The sequence below is a fragment of the Scleropages formosus genome, chromosome 8, assembly GCF_900964775.1.
Source record: "Scleropages formosus chromosome 8, fSclFor1.1, whole genome shotgun sequence".
In the NCBI taxonomy this organism is placed as follows: Eukaryota; Metazoa; Chordata; class Actinopteri; order Osteoglossiformes; family Osteoglossidae; genus Scleropages; species Scleropages formosus.
The window spans coordinates 8022257-8042084 of NC_041813.1; the positions used below are offsets into that span (position 1 = coordinate 8022257).

Here is a 19828-nt window from a genome sequence, read left to right on the forward strand (position 1 = left end):
AATGTATGTACTCTATGGCCCATCTTGTTAAATTGAACAACTCAAGCAAATTCTATTACTTAAATAAATAAAACAGATGGAGGGGAAAAAAAAAAAAATACATCTATATCTGTCATGGCCATACCACTTTTCCTAAATGAAAAACTGCTAGCCTTGTTTGTCTGAGATTCTGGTTACATATTTGCAGGGTGCCAGGAACCAATTAACCCCATTTGATTAATGACATTAACAAAGCTCCACTGCTGAACACCTCCTGTGGGCTTTGAGCAAACAGCACAGCCATATACCGTACATTGTGTAGTGCAGGAGAGTTCCTAATACCACACTGCTATTCGGCAAAACCCCAGTTCTGAACATACAGGTACAGACTTGCTTCACTAGCAAATACCGTTAGCAAAAGACTCTCAAGCAGTCTTCTTTTTTTTTTTCTTTTTTCTTTTTTTAATGCCAATCAAATCTGTATCCTCCTGACATTTTTTTTTTTTTTTTAGTGTACAAACACTGTAGAAACCCCTCTAAGATGTGTCAGACTGCAAACTGCAGTCAATTTTTAATCCAGGCTGTTTAATGTAGGGTATTAAAACTATCTGTCTCAAAACTGACAGCCCCTGAACAACTGCTGGCAACATTACAGATCAGAAGTGATCCAGGGCCACATGAAGCTACCACTGATGTCACCACTGTTCTCGCCATGGGAAAACACTGAGTGTATGAGGCAAGTCCCTGGCAGGATAATGAAAAGAAACGAGGCTCTGACACTGTAACCGGGGTCCTCAAGTGCCCACGAGAGGTGATTTTTGCCCAGGATGGCATCTCCAGAGCATATCCTGCTCCCTTCATGGACAAGATGCTGACTGCAAACCCCATACTTCCCCAGTTTCACTAGGAAAAAGAGGGTAGCTCTGCCACAGCAAAACTCTACTGACCAGGAGAGCTGGGCCGTGCAGCTCAATGTGTTAAACAAACCGATGTTTCTGTTCCAGGTTTTCTTCATGTGTGATGAAGCAGCCTTGGAAAACGTAATGGAATTAGCAGGGCTGCACTGAACACCTTCTCATTTGTGTGCACGATGAGGACAGAGACAGGCTGAGCTATCTCACGGTGCAAACTGTCGACTCAATTACATCACATCAGATGAAAAGCCAATTTCACAGCACAGTGTTTTTTTTAATAGGGTAAGGAAGGGGTAAAAAGCAATCTGTTCACCATGTATTCTTCAGTAAGGTGTGATGGATTCAAAACAGTTATTTTTGCATCTTCAAACGATTTACTCTGTGGCTCCAGTCAAGGTGCTAAGCATCTTCTGAAGAATTCAAAAGAAGCAGGTTAAAAAAGGAATATTAAAAAAAAGAAAAAAAGGAAAAAACCTCAAGCCAGGCATTCAGAATGACGAGGAAAATTCCCAAAGACGCAATTTGGAAAGGCAAACATTTCTGCAGACCCCACAATAAAAGCACTCGTAACAAGCATTTTGCTGATCTTTGTTCCTTAAGGGCCTTTCATGGAGCACCAGTGAGCTCATAAATTCGCTTTCCGCAGGCCCCACGCAAACAATAAGAACATATCCTCATCACATTTGTGAAATAAATTAAGACATCCAATTTGTTTCTCGCACACCACACCGATCACATAATAAAGCATTCAATGGACTAAGTTACAAGGCAGTGAAATTTTGGGCGTTCAGTTCCCACAGAAGTGCTTGCTCAGCAATCACTTCCGTCCGCCATTTCCTCGTCCTGCCTCACCAGTGCCCTCAGAATGAGAAACGGAAAAGTGGCTTCTCCTTTCCAATTACTGCTCTCTCCTCCACTTAGGACCAGTGCAAATGTCAGTCTTGTACTTCCTCAGGCCTGTAAAATATGGTGTTTGCACACCAAAACGATACCAGGTACACAATGGGCACAATGTAACTGTTGATGTGGTCTGGTACCAGTTTATTCCTCACGTGAACGTGTAGCGTGGCGTTTTGCTGGAGCATTCTGGTGATGGTGAAACAGGTACACAAGCTGCGTCAGATGAGGCCAAATAGGATCCACCTGGTGTTTAAAGACCCGAAATGAGTGCTACAGAGCTGATACACACTGCCACTGGGGCGAATGAGCTCACACACTCAGGGAACAACTGTTTACTTCAGAGATCCTTTGAGAAATGGACAATTATACGGCCCGAGGGACTGGGTTTTCGCGACTAAAGGGTTCTGCTAGTGCTGTGCAAGTCTGGGTCACAACCCCCAGTTCAGTTCATGTCCCTCCCATCTCATCGCCGCCGCCTAGACCAACGTGCCTTAGACTTGCGCTGCACTCCAGAACACAGTCTGAAGAATAGCCCATGGGAGACTGTCAGCTGGAGTATTGCATTACTTGATGTGGTGTCTCATTAAGAACTCAACAAGCACAAGGGTGTTGCCAGAGTGCTGAGGCATTCTGCTCTGTTGCCAAAATGTTCGTCATTTACGTTGCATTCCATGTAAGAGGGGAGGCAAGTTTTATGCCATCTTGTTACTTAATGTGGCGAGAATTTGTACTTTCATTAAACATAGAACAGCCTGAGGCCAAGAACCACCTGAGTTTTTCCTCTCTGTCTCTCTCTCTCTCTCTCACACACACACACACACACACACACACACACACACACACAAAAAAGAGATCACTTTCCCACCCTGATGCATGCAGTGCAGATTCAGTCAGTCCTCCCAGATGTCACAAAACCAAAAGATCATGTTTCAGTCACGGCACATCTGTCCTCACCATCGGGGCGAGGCACCATTTATCAAGCACCGCTAAAGCAAACGAATGAATCTGATGCTCTTATTGACAAAGAAAACAGAAAACTAAGGTGAGTGTTCCAGGGGCAGTAAACTAGAAGAGCCTGTTTCTTATACTGCAAGTTACTGCTCCCTTTCTGTTACCATAAAAACAGGGCAGTTCAGCTAGTAGAACACGATACATACAGGTATACATACAGGGAAGGGTACCTGTACCTGAATGATACTACTATCTGTAAGCACAAACACATTTCCACATAAATTACATACATACATACATTCATTCATTCAATCATTAGCAATGTTAACACTGTGGCAACTACATTGTCGATCATGAAAGGGCAAAAGCTGATAAAGCTGTATATGAAGGGTAGATATTTACTCAAAACTCCAGTACAGGAAACAGTGATTGTCAGGCTTCCAAGGAAATGCAAAAACACCAAGCTATCCAACAATGCTTCTGCTTCACAGCAGTGTTGCAGTCAACCGGTAACCCAGGACCCCAGGAAACACAAAAGGACTTGATCCTTTAAGTACTGCAATTAATCATTACAAAGACAGCTACATAGCAACAACAGACAGCAAGAGAGACAGAGAGGCTAGTTAGCATCCCAATCACAGCTATATCAGTCACAGAGCTGCAGAACTATTTAATGTGAGAACAGGGTCCAAGATCATGGCAGCATATGTCTCTGGAGGACAATGTGTGTGGGGAAAAGAGAAACAGAGTTCACAAGTCAAAGTTCACCGGACCGGAGAGATGGTGAATTAACAGGGAAGCTGCGGGAAAACCACAAAATTGCCTGACACATTACAGAACAAATAACACCTCTGCTATTTGGTCTTGTCAAAAATCGTAGGTAATGAGCCTCAGGAAGCTGGTATTTATCATAGGACTAAAATGTGGAAGTCATTTGTGCCCGAGACCAATGTGTAAAAACACATAATATGAAGTAGAGTACAAAACACAAACCCAGGAGGGAGGGGAAGGGGGGGGACAACCCTTTTCACTCTTTACCTTTCATGCCCTCCCCAGTTAGAGCAGGTGGAAGCACTTTTATGGGAATTTCCTGAGCAGAGAGTACTTGTTTAGCAGCAGTCCCACATCCCACTACGTACAGTGGAGAGTATGAAGGGCAGGACTGCAAAGAGGACTGAAGCTATTCTGAGGACAAAGAGTGGACCTAATTCTTCTTACGATAAAGTTCATGCTTCCATCGTTTGGTCCAGAAAGGACACCATCTCTGCAACATCTTGCTGAAGCAGGTATGGACCTCTACACATGTTGCACTTTGATGGGTCTGACACTATATTCGTGTGTCAGAACATTTCTCTCAAACACAAATCAGAGTGGGAGCACCAACTATTACATTGAGTTGGGCTCCCTTAAGAAACTGCTGCTTACATTTACATTTTTAACCTTCCTTTATCCGGCTGAGGCAAAAGCAATAGTTACATGTACTTTCTAGTGCATTATGGGAATTTGCACTGCTAAGAAGCGATAATATCTACTGTCTCTCTCACAGTACTTTGTTTCCTGTGGAAAGGAGCCCCGGTCAGATATGAGTAAGGGAGGGATGGGGGATAGCGGCTAAGGCACGGACACTGTCGCATTCTTCAGATTCCAATAATTCTGGAAGTCGGGACCGTGTCCCCAAAGAACAGCCTGAAATAAAAACAGCCACACTGTTAAAGGGAAGGATCCATCAGAGCTCATGGAGGAGATCGACCTCGCAGATGCGGATGGGGGAGGCTGGAGAGAAACTTACCGACATGAAGGCAAGGATCTCCTCGTCAGTCAGCTTGTGGACAGGGTTGGTTTTCTGGAGATCCGTGCTGAGGACAGAGAGAACAACTAGTTCTGATGAAGCACACGGAGATTAGCACCTCTTCCACTCCACAGGTCACCAAAAACAACCTAAAGGAGTCTCAGCTGAGTGCTCAGCCCCCAAAAATTACCCAGCTGAAGGAAGACATTCCTTTAGCCTCATCGTTGACTTAACAATGAGGCTGCATCACATCTGTTGGTGAAAGACCACTGCCATGCTGACCATTACACACCATCACAGCTCCGAGAAACAAAGGGGTGTGAGGCTGGTGGCAGCAAAGCGCTTGGAGCTGTTACTTTTGGACCCAAAGGTTCCTGGTTCAAATCCCCCCCTCCAGCTGAACTACCCTTAAGCAAGGCACTTTTTCCAAATCGCTCCAGTAAAATTGCATGCATGCAAGGTGCCGAGTCAAACCTGACCCAGACTGACAGCTCGCGTGGTTTTCAAGGCATGTCAAGGGAGGAACAGTGGTGGGTGGCCAGGTCCTTCCTCTGCATGGTGGGGAAGGCAAACGCGGGGAGAAGGACGGAGCCACATGGCAGCCCAAGCAGAAATCAAACCCCAGCCCCACTACACAGCGAGCCACCAGTGAAAGTTACCTAGCTGTATAAATACGTACATAATTATAAGTAGCTTAACATTGTAAGTGGCTTCAGAGATAAGCATCAGGTAAAAGAATAAATGTAAATGTATAGGTCCCCCGCAATTACTCTTCCTTTTATCCAACACAACTTGTTGTGAGACAAACATCTGGGCTCAGCCTGATGGACTGACACAGAAGTCCTGCCCCACAAGTGCAGGAAGCACACGATGAGAACTCTATGGTTTTCCTCAATGCAAATGCACGCTCCGCATACACTGCATGCAGTTATGAACTGATTCTTGTAAACCAGCATATATTCAAGTGCTAAACAAGAAGGCAGTCATCGGTAGCTCTTGCTCACAAATAGATCATTGCAGCGATTCTGCCCTGTGTCTCTAACCACAGAAGTTTTACACTGCGGTACATTATGTGCAGATGGAGCATTGAACAGGGAGAAAGGCAGATACTGCAGGGCAGTAAGAGGCTCATATCCGGAGACAACCCCTGCTGTGGCTTGTAAAGGCAGCACGTCAGGGCTATAACAGGCGAAGCCACTGTTCCGTTTGATCCTGGCCGGACAAACCGGTGACTCAGACCGAACATAAACACACGTTATGCTCATTAACAGTTCAAAGCGCCAACTCTCACCAAGCAAAATGGGACGAGAAATCTGGGCCCAAGGGAGCCTTCAATCAAAGGGGAGATGTTGGACTACACTGCTCGCATGGCCAAGGGGGTCCCTGCTATTTTGTACTAAATAAAGGACATGCCTTTTCAACAACAACAAAAAAAAAAAAAAAGCTCTCTCTCAAGTAGACTGGGAACCAGACATAGAAACTGAATGTTTGAGCAGCTGCTACTAAATCATCTCCAAATCAGAATGATGTGCAAGGTGGACATTCAGCAGTGCTCTCAGTGCCGGTTTCCCTCCGCTTTCCCTTAAAAAAGTGCCTAGGGTGTAAAACAGGGCATATCTGAGAGGGACCCTCGAACCGATGCAGACTGAGGTACAAACTGCGCTGAGGATTGTCATCTTCACGCTTCCTTGCAGTTGGCCACACAGTACAAACGTGTGCCTCAGACATTAATAACTGTCCTCTCTGTTTCTGGCCTTAGCAACCCGTGTTTAGTCTTCTCAGCAGAAAAGCTGATGTCCCCCCCCCCTTCCCTGCACAAATGACGCAGGAGGTCGTTTGCCATGACAACAGAAGATGGGCTTTACTGTACTTTGAGATAAGGAGAGTGTGTCTCATGGGACGACAGTTAATCCATCTTGACTCATAAGTCAATTCAATTATATGCTGGCCAGAGTAATTGTGTTTGCTAACTATTGCACACATGCAGTGGTCTTCAGCACCCTGAGGCACATAGACAACCTTAGCAGCAGCCCTAAGGGAAGATAATGTTTTTTAAGAAAAAAAAAAAGGAAATAACCACCTCTGCGACTAGGTTCAGCAAACAGACAAGAGTGGATACATTAACTGTTCCATCAGGTCAGTAAGCAATTACTTGGTGTGTTGTACTGGTTATGAGCAGAAAGGGGGAGAGAGGGAGAAAGAGGGGGAAAAAAAAAAAAAAAAGTCAGCCGTAACACCTTTCAAATGCCGCCCTTTAGATAAAACTCGGCGAACCGGTAGTAACACAGCACAACATTTCCACGTGAGTGCCGGCTCTAAGGCTGTGAAGTAGGATGGACAGACCTGATTTCACGGTCGCAGGGACTTTTAACAGGAGTTTATCAGTTCAATGTAACTCAATCTCTCCTCTCAATCAAAGGCTCTGATTTGGAGAGGCTCAATGTGGAAGACTCCAAACAAGTGAGGAGGTGGGGCGGCCTTATGTTTGCACTGTGTCAGAACACAAGAGCCAGTTACCAGACCACAGCTAGACCGCGCCACCCCTTGGGGAGAAAGGATTAGTTAAATTAACTGTGGAGAAAAGAAATAAAGAGCAACTCTGCAGACACCAAAGACCACCTACTGTATACTGATGACAACAGAAATAGAATCCCACCTCCTTCTGATGTACCCTCACCCTGAATTCCTCCAGTGAAAATTACTCTTCTGTACAAGTGTATAAATCACTCTAAGTACCTTAACAGTGAAAGTTGCTTTGGCAAAAGAACAGGGAACGCTGGGAGCGTAGTGGTTAGCGCTGCTACCGTTGGATCTAAAGGTTGTAGGTTTGATCCCCACCTCCAGCTGTGGTACCCTTGAGTCAGGTACTTACCCTAAACTGCTCCAGTAAAAATTACTCAGCTTCATAAACAGGTAAATAACTGTAAGCTTGTAATAATTGTGACCTTAAAGTTGTAAGTTGCTTTGGAAAAATCATCAGCTAAATGAATACATGGAGATTATTCAGAAAAATGAATAAATGTTAATATTTATCTCTACTGTTTGTCGCTGCAATGATGTGACTCACTAACTCACTATTTTTCACCACTTGTCCATGACAGATAAAACTACATTTATTCACTGACTTGCTTATTTTTCCAAAGCAACTTACAACATTCACTTTTTATATTAAGATACTTACAATAATTTACCAGTTTATACAGTAGGGTAATTTTCACTGGTGTAATTCTGGGCAAGTACCTTGATCAAGAGTACTACAGAAGAAGGTGGGACTCAAAGCTGAATCCTTTGACTGGACAAACCACTATGCGACCAGCTGCCCTTTACTTGTAAATAAAGACAGATGGGTTACTGGTGAGATCTCATCTTGTTAACAAGAGTACATTCCAGAAGAGCTGCTACACCCATCCTCACAAGATAAGCAGAAGGAAAAACCGAGCACTCTGGTCACAGAGGATTCTGAAGGCAGGTTATGATGAAGAGGGTAAAAAGAGCCAGTGAGCTCCAGACACACGTTGAGGCTCACGCTGAGCTCAATGTAAAGGAGAACACAAGAGACCACCAGCCCAACTCCCACAAGTCATTTCTGCGGTGTATGACCTCAACTGCTGGCTTACAGTTGACTCTTTCACCTGTCTGGAACACCTCACCCTGCAAGCGTTTGCAATAGATGTTAGTTTGATGCATTTGCACTTTTTTTTTTTTTTTTTAACGTTAACCCTTTATACGGTATAGTTACGCTCTTTGAAGAATAGAGGATTGCTAGAATTAGTAGAGCTTTCTGCTGTGTCAGGACCCTCTCTTCTTTGTGCTAAAACCACTGCTACATGCCGACAGGTCTCCAGGAACGTTCTCTTACCACACTGCCAGGATGACTGCTTGCTCCTCAGCGGTCAGGTCCGGTAACTTGTGCTTCCCCGGCTCTGCCAGGTTCATCTTGTTCAGGACTGTGTCATCGTCCAGGTCATGGTTCTGTAGAGCCAAGAGCGTAGGAGATCAAATGAGACCCTTGCTGACTGTATGATGCCAAAAGGACCTCAAGAGACATCCCCAAGGTGTGTGACTCCAGGAGGCCAGAGAGCACTGGGGGACGAATGAAGTGATGGCTGGGCTCCTTGTACAAGATGGCACTTCACTTCTTACCTTTTCAGTACTAGAGGTCAAATGGCTTCTTTCCCTTCTCTCAGTTCAGTCGTAACATTGGACCCAAATCTTGGCCCCCCCACGAGCAGACCCCCCACACTTACATAACTGGAATGTGACCAAGCCATTTCTTCTTCCAAAGGAAAAATTTGAGCCTAAATGAAATATTTCAATGTTCCATGTCAAACATGTGCAGCAGCTCATTATTTTATCAGCAGCACAGCAAGCCTCAGGACATATGTAAACACACAGGACATTAGTTTTCCTTGCTGGGTGTGCCTATGAATATTTGCATGTGCTTGCAGAAGCACGTGTGTGGTGCATCTACTGGTAAAGCATGGTTCCATAAAGGGCAGGTGAGACAGAAAGGGCCACCCCGTCAAACAACTATGAAAGGAAGGTTCACGATCAGCTGCCTGAGGACTAAATGACAGCCTGCAGGAGGTAATGAGCAGCAGATGCTAAGAAACACCACGCAGGGCAAAGGTCAGCATACTGGAGAGGTCATCTGGGGCAATGCTGTTAGTTTCGCCATCAAAGCTGAAAAAGTTGCTGGGCCAAAGGCCAAGGCAATGTTCCTTAAAACACTGAGGAAACCGTTAGTCCTAGACTCAACAAACAATAAAAGTTACACCTGAAAACCGCTGTTTGCAGCTCACGGGGGAAGGTGTGGAGAGCCTGTCAGGATGTCATGATCTAGGTGGACACAGAAAGCACAGTGCTGGCTCTGGCTGGGAGAGCAGAGCAAGCCTCATGGCCACAGGTCAACCATTTGTGTGTTCATGCTGCTCGGTGTCCTAAGGGTATTAAGTCCATGCGGGCTGCTAGATGCCCAGCACATCATTCAGAGACAGAATAATCAGCACTGAGGACCACAGGGTACAGATTGTGGCAGGTGAAACAGGCCTGATCCGGCAGAGCAACAAGCAAAAGAGCCAGATCAGCTCCTCAGTGCAGACGGCCTGGCTGGGGGGCTGAGAGCATAAGCGGTACTCAGCAACACCTTATCCTTGGCGGGCCCCAGGATTTGTCAGGGTGACCCGTCAGTGCCCTTAGTGCCATGCCGCATAGCCCCTCCCACTACCACCTCCCTCATGGGAAAGCACTGGATCACAGAGACCACAGCTCCGCTCAGTTCTTTGTTGACCAGCATGCTTAGCGACACGTCAGCATTTCCTCATTCTTGAGGTGCGGCAAAACACACCGAGAACAACAGTTACTGACTGTAGCATTCAATACATCTATTGCTGAACTCCGAGGGACCTACATGGGACTGAATCTTTATACCTGAGCACCAAGCCATCACCAGTAGCACCACCACACTAATACACCTATTTGATATGTTCAAAAATTATATATTACACAATATAATAATATATAACAATATAATATATTGGTGGCACGGTGGCACAGCAAGTAGCGCTGCTGTCTCACAGCGCCTAGGTGGTGTGAGAGAACATGGGTTCGATTCCCGCTTAGTCTGTGTGAAGTTTGTACGTTCTCCCCGTGGCTGCATGGGTTTCCTCCCACAGTCCAAAGAGATGCTGTTCAGGCTCCCCCCCTCGTGTGTGAGTGACAGCGGGAGTGTGTTCCACTGATGTATGGATGAGTGACCCATTGTAAGTAGTGTATCTAGCAGTGTAAGTCACCACGGTGAATAAGGTGTGTGGGCTCATACCACTACATAGAGTTCATTGTAAGTCGCTTTGGAGAAAAGCATCCGCTAAATAAATAAATGTAAATATTACCGGTATTACTAACTGTCCGTTAGCCAACAGTTTTGCCAAAGGAGACTTGCTGTGCATGTTAATCGACTGTACAATTCTTTACCCAGTTGTACAGCAGGGTATGCTGTACTGTATCAATTCAGGGTAAGCATGTTTATCAGGGGTACTACAACAGGACAGTTATATTAACAAAGAACCTTCAGATTGCAAGGGAACAGATGTAACAACTAGACAGTCCAGACAACAATGAAAACCTTCTGTGTTGCCTTGTGTGGTTTAAATAGTCCATCCAAAAATAAAAAAGTAAACCACAGCTACAAATGCGGTTGAAAAAATTTAAACCCCCCCCCGATTTTGCAGCCAAATTGGCCCCACAACCAAGATGCCAACATAGATGAAACCTCAAAACTTAACTGAGTGTCAAATAATCCTCCTAGCCAACCATCAACATATCCTTGACCTTTTAGGTCAGGAAATGGCAATGCATAATGTTAGCATTGTTAATAAAGCTCACAGAATCCCTGTATCTCATTCCAAACCCCAGATCATAACTTTCCCCATCTCAAGTTCTTGCTCTTCTCTGTAATTTAATAACATAAACCCCAGCCTTATAAAAGAGCATACACCTCAAGAAGCTTTCCAAAAGCCCAAACTCTAATGTCGAGTCCAGTCTAATAGCTGCTCTGTTCCAGGACAAGAATTGAAACACAGTCCCAGCAGGAAACAGTTTGCCATCTCGACCGTGCTTGGATGGCCTGCTTCTTTGGAGGTTGCTACCAAGCTCAAACACACGAGGAGAATGAAACCCAACAGCCTTGAGCAGCTGCAATGCGCATGCATGTACCCTAAGGGAACCTCACACCTTCCACCCCACAACCCTGGGCTTTTGCACTCAAGAGGGGGTCATTGCAGGTCAAACTCCAGTGTGCTCCCCACACACAGCAGAGAAGTGTGTGTAGAGCTGGCGGCCAAATGTATGCAGCACTACCACCAATCCGTGCCCTATTTCACAGTTCCGTAGTGTGAAGTACGTAAAAGTGTGCAAGTGCCACCCCGTATTATTGCCACCTGACACAAACTGAGCACACAGCTTTCATTTGGCTCAAAGCCACAGCAGTGAGAACATCACTGTTGGGTCTTTCTCAGCACATCGCTCGGTGCCTCCAGGAGGCACACATGGCACGGGCACTGGATGCCCCAGTGTGATGAATGGGAAGTAGCAGTACCAGAACGCTTTGCAAACTGCTACCCTGTACCTCTCACAGTTGAGCAGGTAGAGTTATACAGAGTTTTGACATGGCTACAAGGCTCCTAACGACACTGCTGGACAAAAAGCGGAGTTCACCCTCTGGTGGTCAACACAGGTATTACATAGGTTTTACCCCAACAGCGGAGCAGGTAAAGAGGAAGCAACAGAACATGCTCACCTTGGGCAGGCCTTCCTTTGGAGTGGGTGAAGGGGTACATGGCGTTCCTGGAAGGGGCATATCATCCTTCCGCTGGACGTCCAAGATGAGCTGGGCCAGGAAGTTCTCCTGGAAGTGGGTCCGCTTACCAAGGGCACCTGTATAGAACCAGAAGATGCATACCCACTAGCTTGCCATGACCAGAGAGGTTGTTGGACCGTAAGTAGCGTGCAATATACAGTGCTGATCCCAAGCAAAGAAAACTAATGACACTGCACAGCACACAAACACTGCTCTTGCCCCCTGTAACTGTCAGAATACTACATCTACCATAAAATATCAGCACTCATGGAAAGCTATCCAGTGAAATTCACGTGGTAAATATACACACCCTCTCCACTGTTCCTGATGTGGGGGAAGCTACCAGATAGACCGAGTGTGATCTGGACAGAACTAGACAAATGACAAGACGACCCTGGATGAAGCGGGGGGGGTACTGCTGTGCCTTTAAACTCATCACGTTACCCAGCTAATTTTAGTACAATAGCCATCTGTAATAACTAGGCAAAGTGTAGTATTATAAGCTATGTAAGCTGGTGGGACAATGAAGTCTTTGAAGAGACCAAATAACTTAAATCTAAGGATGGTGACATATAATAACCCTCCCAGCACTCCAGTCTGTGATAGACCTGGGCACAAAGCCTCCTAAATTTTTCCTTTAGCAGCAGCCACACTCTGGCTCGAACCCTGGGCCTGCACCATCCTCCTTTATCTGCATTTCCTCATCCGAGGCCATCCCAAGCATGGACTACTGGTCTGAGCAAGCCGAGGCACTGCTCCAAGGCATTTGCAGTTTCACACAACGTGAATTTTGTGCAGGGACCCGCACCATAGGCGATGCCATTAATCACATATAGGAGAGACATGCTATGTTTGGTAAATATGCTAGTGCACAGATATAGACCACATGTAGACAGAAGACCATCAAGAATCCTCTTATGTTCATAACTGATGACACAGACAGCTGTCCTTCAGAGAGGCTTGGCAACATCAAACACACATCAACGGTCCTCTGGGACTGTAGTATCAAAAAATTGACTTATCTGCAACCTTTCAAGGAGATGCTATAATATCTAGTATACATCATAGCACATATTAAAAGTAGGTGGTAACAGCTGTATGAATAAGTGGTGTGTTTGAGAGAGAGTGGGGGAAAACTTTTAACAAGTGGCGAGGGTTCCACTTAGCTGAAGAGCAAGGGGGGCGGTGGTGCTGGTGTCACGGTGCAGACCAAGAGCAGCGACGCACCTGTCAAGTTGATGTCCAGGCGGGACAGCTCTCGAGCCTTCTGGAAGTGCTCCTTGGCTGCATGGTACTCATAGTATGTCAGGCAGTTGTAGCCGCACTCCAGATGGAGCTGGATGGCGAGGTTACGGTGGGCGTCGTCGGCAAGGACAGCTTCTGACTTCATCACTTCAGCATGGGGTACATGGAAAGATTTGGTCAAACCTGACCAGTACAACGTGAATGTTCTTTTTTTTTTCTTTTTTAAAAAAAAGAACATTCAGAATGATGACTGTGGGGCTGTAACCTGACAACAGTATCAATATTGGTATTGCACATTTAATCAGTTTTGACAGACATCCAGAGTATTTTTTTTTTTTTTTTTTTTTTTTTAAGCCTTTCTGAATATTGTAAATTGTGGACAAATGTTAAACATATCATAGATATTGGTGTTTTTAAATACATTTCTGTTTATGTTGCTATCTTTTTTTAAAGTACATTATTGGTCTTCATACATTCAAATATTAACTTTTAATACCGGAACATGGCTATGTTCATAGTTTTCATTTTCAGCATTCAAGGCTGGATCTTTATTATAATCCATATAGGTGTCCTGTGTATGAAAATTTTAAATAAAGTGTTTAAAAAATAATACTAGTACAATATTTACTAGCACCAAGCCAAAAAAATGCTTGTTGAACCCATTCCAAAACCACTGACAGTTGGAGGTAAATTAATATTTACTAGGGAACCACCTCAATTTACCCCCAGCGAATGCCTAAATAAGAGTACAGCTCAGCATCTCCATACCCACCGTCCCCCAAGAGCAGCATGGAACAAATTGAAGGCCAAGCCAGTACTGTGGCCTTCTCCTCATTCCCGGAGTGCTGACGCACCAAGACAACGTGCCGGACACGCCTTTCCCAGCCACAGCCAACCTTAGCATTTTTCTGATGCCATTATATCCGTTGCGTTTCTCCAAGGCTGCAGCATGTGGCAGGACTTACGCAAGGACATCCATGATTTATAAAGCAGCATACGCTTGTAATCCAACTTTTATGAGTCGGCCAGGCCGCGCTGTGACGCGAGTTCGCTCTGGTCCTCTGTGTGACTTTCAGACGCCACTCCAAGGGTGAAGCAGGGAGTGCACAGAAACACCAGCTGAGGTGTCTGACTGGTCTTACTCAGCCAACATGACAATGAGAGGCACCCAAAAGTGGGTCTGACTGATCACAAATGAGGAAGCGGGCCACCATGCTGCAAGAGCTTTAAACTTTTCTTCCACAGAACCAAATCAGCACTCAGTATTTCACTTCCACTGTATGTCTGCAGGACTCGCTCTCTCTCAAATTCATCATATTTATGCCCACGCTGCCTTTCCCCGCCTGCTCCTTCTGTAAGGTTCAGTCACTCCTGGACACAGGGGATATCCTTAACAGTGCTTTTGCCACAGCTGCGTACCCAAGTCCAAGCATGTCATCTAATGTGCAAAACATGATTAAGTATTTAAGGACATTAAAACAGAAACTGGATCAGCTTGAAGTCCCAAGTTACTCCAGTTAGCACACTTTCTACATTAACACATTTTCTCCCTGCCACAAATTTAAGAAAAGGTCGATTTAACTTGAGAGACCACTTAGAGAGATCCATGTTGAGTACATTGATCAAGAAAATGTCCTGGCCATTTGTTGTTTCCATTGCTTGCACCTCCTTATCCTCAACAACAGAACATCACCGTTGAATTTCGGCAGAACAGCTCACAGCAGACGTCTGCACAGATGGTGAGCCCAAGCTCCCTGCAGTCAGTTGCGTTCCGCTTCCATCTCACAAAATAACACAAGACTGCTTTAAGGTTTCCTCTGCTGAACCAACAACATCTCCGCGAACACATTCGGCTCCATGCCAGAATAAATTTCCATCCCCTCTGCCCTCATGCAGCTCAAACATCACTTAGTCCATCACGCATGCAATGGAGGATAAAGAGATGTGTAAAAGGCTGGGAGGACAGAGGCAGGAGAGAGAGCGAGAGAGAGACCAACGGTTCTGCATGAGGAGGAGAACCATACTTTCACAGATACATTGATCCTGCAGTTCTATCACATCGAGGCCTGATGTACATTGTGCTGGGAGCCAACAACTGTGTCCCACAACCAAAGGGATCAGAAACCTCTGTTCTGGACAAGAAATTTTAGTTTTCATAGGGTGTACTTCAGTCTTGGCATTAGTATAGCCCTATTCTGTATCAGACACAACCACAGTGGTTCCCTATCTCCATAGTATAATGCCAGGGGGTTGGGAGCCCCCAGAGGTTTTTCTTCTCCCATTGTTTGTGATTGGGAGTTTTTTTGTTTTCCTCTCCTTAACTGCAAGTTGGCTTACTCTGTTAATTATATCCGTTACTACTATAATACTACATTACAGCACTCATGTTCAGCACTCAATCACTCCGGAGAGAGGAGCGCGCAATAAAATAAATTGAATTGGAAAAAAACCTGAGGTTGACATGAGGACCCTGAGCAAAGACTTGACCACTGTAAGTTTGAGACCTGCAGAGTTCTGATGGTTTTGATCCGTCAAACACAGCACTTTATTCTAATCCTTCAGGCAAAGGAGAAAAATCCCAGCTGCCTGAACGGATACATAGGATCTAAATCTCCCTGGATAAGAAAAGCGGTATCTAAATCTCCTTGGATAAGGGCATCCACCAAACACATAAATAAGGATATAAATCACTTGTCTATGGCGCATAGTGTTAAACTCAGGATGCCCGCTTAAATCTCAAAAAAAGTGTGGATTTAGAAAGTGTGTGCGATGTCTACGGTTTTTGTGTGGGCTTAACCTCAAGTAACCCGTGCTCAAGGGTGCTTCCACTGGAATTGAGTGTCAGATAGGACTCCAAAGCTCCAAACTCCCATCATTCCACCTTTGATTCACCACCAGGTGCCATATTGCATGGACCTGATCATTTCCGGATTACAGCAGTTCATGGTAACACTGCATCGGGGAGAGTCCTGCCTCAGCTGTCCATGGCCTTTGATGCTGCTATATGACTGTATGCAATTTCATGCTCATTATGCTCACATCCAACAGAATGCTTCTGGTTCCCTCCTAAATGTAATGAATAAACTCTCCAAGATGTGTTCAACTCACATCCTTCATTTCAGTGTGTATCATATAAGAATAGCGCATGTCTGTGCTGGTAACATTTTTTTGAGAAAAGAAGAACACTGACAGATGTCCCTTACCCATCAGAGTTTGACAGTAAGTTACAGCTCTAAAGACAGACAGGGCCCACCCAGGAACTGCCATCAGCACTGCCCAATTCCCCAAGCCTGGCAGAACAACTCCCAGGCACCATGACCACAAAACACACAGCAGTTGAGGGAAGTTACAATAATGACCCACCTGTGAAGGGGTGTCACTACAGAGACTAGACACAGTTATCAAGTTACTAAGCTCTTTCACACAATTAGAGATACAGCTGGTACAGTAGGTTTGTGCAATATCATTTTGCTGGCACACCTCACTCATGTAGCTGTCTACAAAAGTAAAATGGTCTGAGAGGGCTTTGTGACCTTTCATAAATGCTAGGCAGAACTCAGTAGTTATGAGGGGCAGAGGGAGGTAATTCCACCACACAGGATGCAGAACAGAAAATCTAAAGACTTCAAGACTTCATTTTGGACCTCTCATGCATGGGAACAGAAATCAGCTAGGGGTGGAGGAGCATTCTTGCTGGAATGCAAGAAGTGATCAGCCTTGTAGGCATCAGGGTGCTGATCTTTTGACCATCTTGCAGATCATCTTATACTTGATGCAGTCAGACACAGGAAGTACAAGGAGAGAGATGAGGTGAGATACATAAGAATGCTATGGCAGGCCAAACAACTTGTTCCATAGCATTTTGGATCAGCTGGAGAAGCTTTATGGCAGAGGCTGGAAGACCAGACAGGCAGGCAATGAAGTAGTCTATGGGAAATATCACCAAGACCGAGGCAAGGATTTGGGTAGAGAGTATTGTGAGAAATGGGCGGAGTTAATAAATGTCTTAGAAGAGGTGCTGACAAAATTGGATTATGGATTCAATGTGCTGGGAGAAGCAGAGATTTAAGTGAATTGTTAGTCCTAAACTCTTGACAGACAAAGTCGAGGAGATCAGCAAATTGTCCAGTTTGATAGAGTTTAAGACAGGTGGATGAGCCAGCAGGGAGATGGAGAATCTCAGTCTCAGAAAGTCTGAGTTGTAGATTGTGATCGGTCACCCAGGCAGAGATTTCAGCGAGAAAAGCTGCAATGCATGATGATATATCTACGTCAGCAGGGGAAAATGAGAGGAAGAGCTGTACATCAGCTGCACAACAGTGGTAGGAAAAGCCCCAAGAGACAGTGAGCTAAGAGAAGCACTACAGGGGTAAAATAATAAGCTCTATAGAACACCTGTTTAGAAAAACTAAGGGCCAGAAAGGGAGCCCTGCCAAAGCACCCAATAAGATTTACCTGATAGGTAAGATCTGCACTATTTCAATGAAGACCCCTTGATGCCAAGCCATTCTAGTGAGGTAAGGATGTGGTGGTTGATGACTGAGGAGAAGTCATCAGCTTTAGCAGACTGAAGAGCTTCTGACACTGGATGGTGAGCAGTCTCCTGGAAACACCTACAATCAGCCCTGTGATAGTGTTTATGATAAATTTAATATTACAAATTATAATTTTTACAATATAGAATTTATAAATATTATAAACTGAAGTCACCAACATGTATTGGAAGCTGATCACACTAACTAAATTATGAGAAGATTTAACCCTCCTTAAGTTTAATACCATCGTTCCAATGAAGATCTTAAACTCACCTTCAGCATATCAACTCATAGTGCAAGAGATTTCAGCTATTCCAAAGTAGCTGTAACCCAGACAGATCAGAGTCTTGCAGCGGATGACAGCTGCTAACTTCGCAAAGCGAAGGGTGGCTTTAATGAGTCCCGAGGACAAGCACATAAAGATGTGACAGCGAAAGGCTGGGCCTTGACTGCAAATCCTCTTAGGAAATCTACAAACTCACATGGATTCCTCAACAAAGGCAATAGTCAGTGATGGGAGGGCATCAGCTTGGGGAAGGGATGTCATCTGTCAAGAAGCATTTGGAGCAAAGAGAACAAGTCCAATCTGACATGAGCTGCAGAGCAGGATCACACTGAATGCGACTTCCCCCTAAAGTAATTAAGAGTGCTGTGGGACAAAATATGCATTCATTGAGTAAGGCGAACACACTAACGGGGGCATGGTGGCGTGTCAAAGGAAGGAAGCCTGAAAGTCCAGACAGTGTATGGTGAAACGGACCTGCCAGAGCAGCCTGTCTTTCCCTCGTTTTCCAAGGACACAGTTTGTGTCGTACCACTCGTGGCCGAACTCACTCCCATCTGAGACACACTCAGCACCCCTTGAAGTGAGGTAAGCTAAATAAGTCGAATTCCCAAATGTAAAAAGGATAAAACTGAATGAACACAAACATTTGCAAAGCAACTAATAGTCTGTCAAAGCCTGAGTGAGATGCTCAGCCAAATGTGGAGAGAACTCCGCTGTGTCCTGACCCACCTTCCCACTGCAAAGACCCAGTATGAGAAATATTCCTCACAGAAAGGCTCTGTGGCACTCTTCTAGGTGAAGGCATCTGCAAACAGCTTTCTGGTCTGCAAACAGGCTCACCGCTGACAGATTTGAGAAGTCCTGCTGGTCCAACCCTACAAAGCTAGGCAATGGGGGGGACCTCAGTTCAGACCACTAATGTTTGCCCTCTAGTGCATGCAGAGTCGGCAACATGCAGGTTAAGGGCTCAACTGTCCCACACTTGCTCTCCCACCCTCCATTCTCCCTCTCCCTCTCTCTCTCAAGCGCACACACACGCATACACAACACATCAGGCAATCACATTCTCCCAGATCTGAAGAACAATAGTCACCATGGCAGAGGTCTTTCCAAAAAAGAAAAGAGAGTCATACCACGGCCTGTTAGTCGCAACTTCTCTGACATCAAGCTCAAGCGCCTGATAGATTGTGCCGGCCCTGCCATGGCCCCCTTGTCAACCCCATCCTCTGCTCTACAGATGGGTACCGAGGGAAAGAACCTCTGACAGCGTTGCACATGTGCCTGTACCTTCGATGCAGAAAGACACTGGAGTAGTGGCACAGGAAACCAACTGGTGCAATCCTTTTCCCTGCGGTCAAGATGACTCAGGCATACATCCTTCAATGATTTTAAATATTAAAAGCAAAAACATTATTATTGAAAGAAAAGCAATAAACAGCCAGCAGAACAGCCTGAAGGTACGGTTTTTCAGTGTATGAAGGGAATTAATATAGGCCATAGTCCAACATTTGGAAGGTTTGCTGCTTTTGAAAGAAGACATGTTCTGTTAACAAGTGCAGAAGTAGTTATTGAAATTCACCCAAGATCCAACCAGTCATTTAGCCTCTTCCTTTCACTGGGTAGAACACATCAACCTTCTAATACCAACTGACTCCAGAGGCAGGTAGCATACAGACGCAGATAAACATAAGATTAAAACATGTCCCTTTACCTTTGTCCATGCTGCTGCGCGACAGGGCCAGAAGCTGAGGGGAACGCTCCTCCAGGAGCTGCTGATGCAGGCCAACGTACCTCAAGGTCCACCACGGTAGAAGCTGGGGGACGGGAGGGCATCAACAGATGAGCAAAGGCCCCAGGACCGATCCCTTCCAT

The 19828-nt window shown here is 45.3% G+C and overlaps 1 protein-coding gene across 2 annotated transcripts in view; it reads right to left on the reverse strand.

The window, feature by feature from the left end:
- Window positions 1–19828, reverse strand: part of ttc27 (tetratricopeptide repeat domain 27) — a 70738-nt gene that overhangs the window by 39200 nt on the left and 11710 nt on the right. For both annotated transcript variants that reach the window (XM_018765994.1, XM_018765996.1), the window contains 5 exons: window positions 19668–19770; window positions 13118–13282; window positions 11831–11967; window positions 8393–8505; window positions 4534–4600 (listed from right to left, as the gene is read on the reverse strand). In XM_018765994.1, the coding sequence (XP_018621510.1) occupies window positions 4534–4600; window positions 8393–8505; window positions 11831–11967; window positions 13118–13282; window positions 19668–19770 (585 nt within the window). The remainder of the gene's footprint in view (window positions 1–4533; window positions 4601–8392; window positions 8506–11830; window positions 11968–13117; window positions 13283–19667; window positions 19771–19828) is intronic.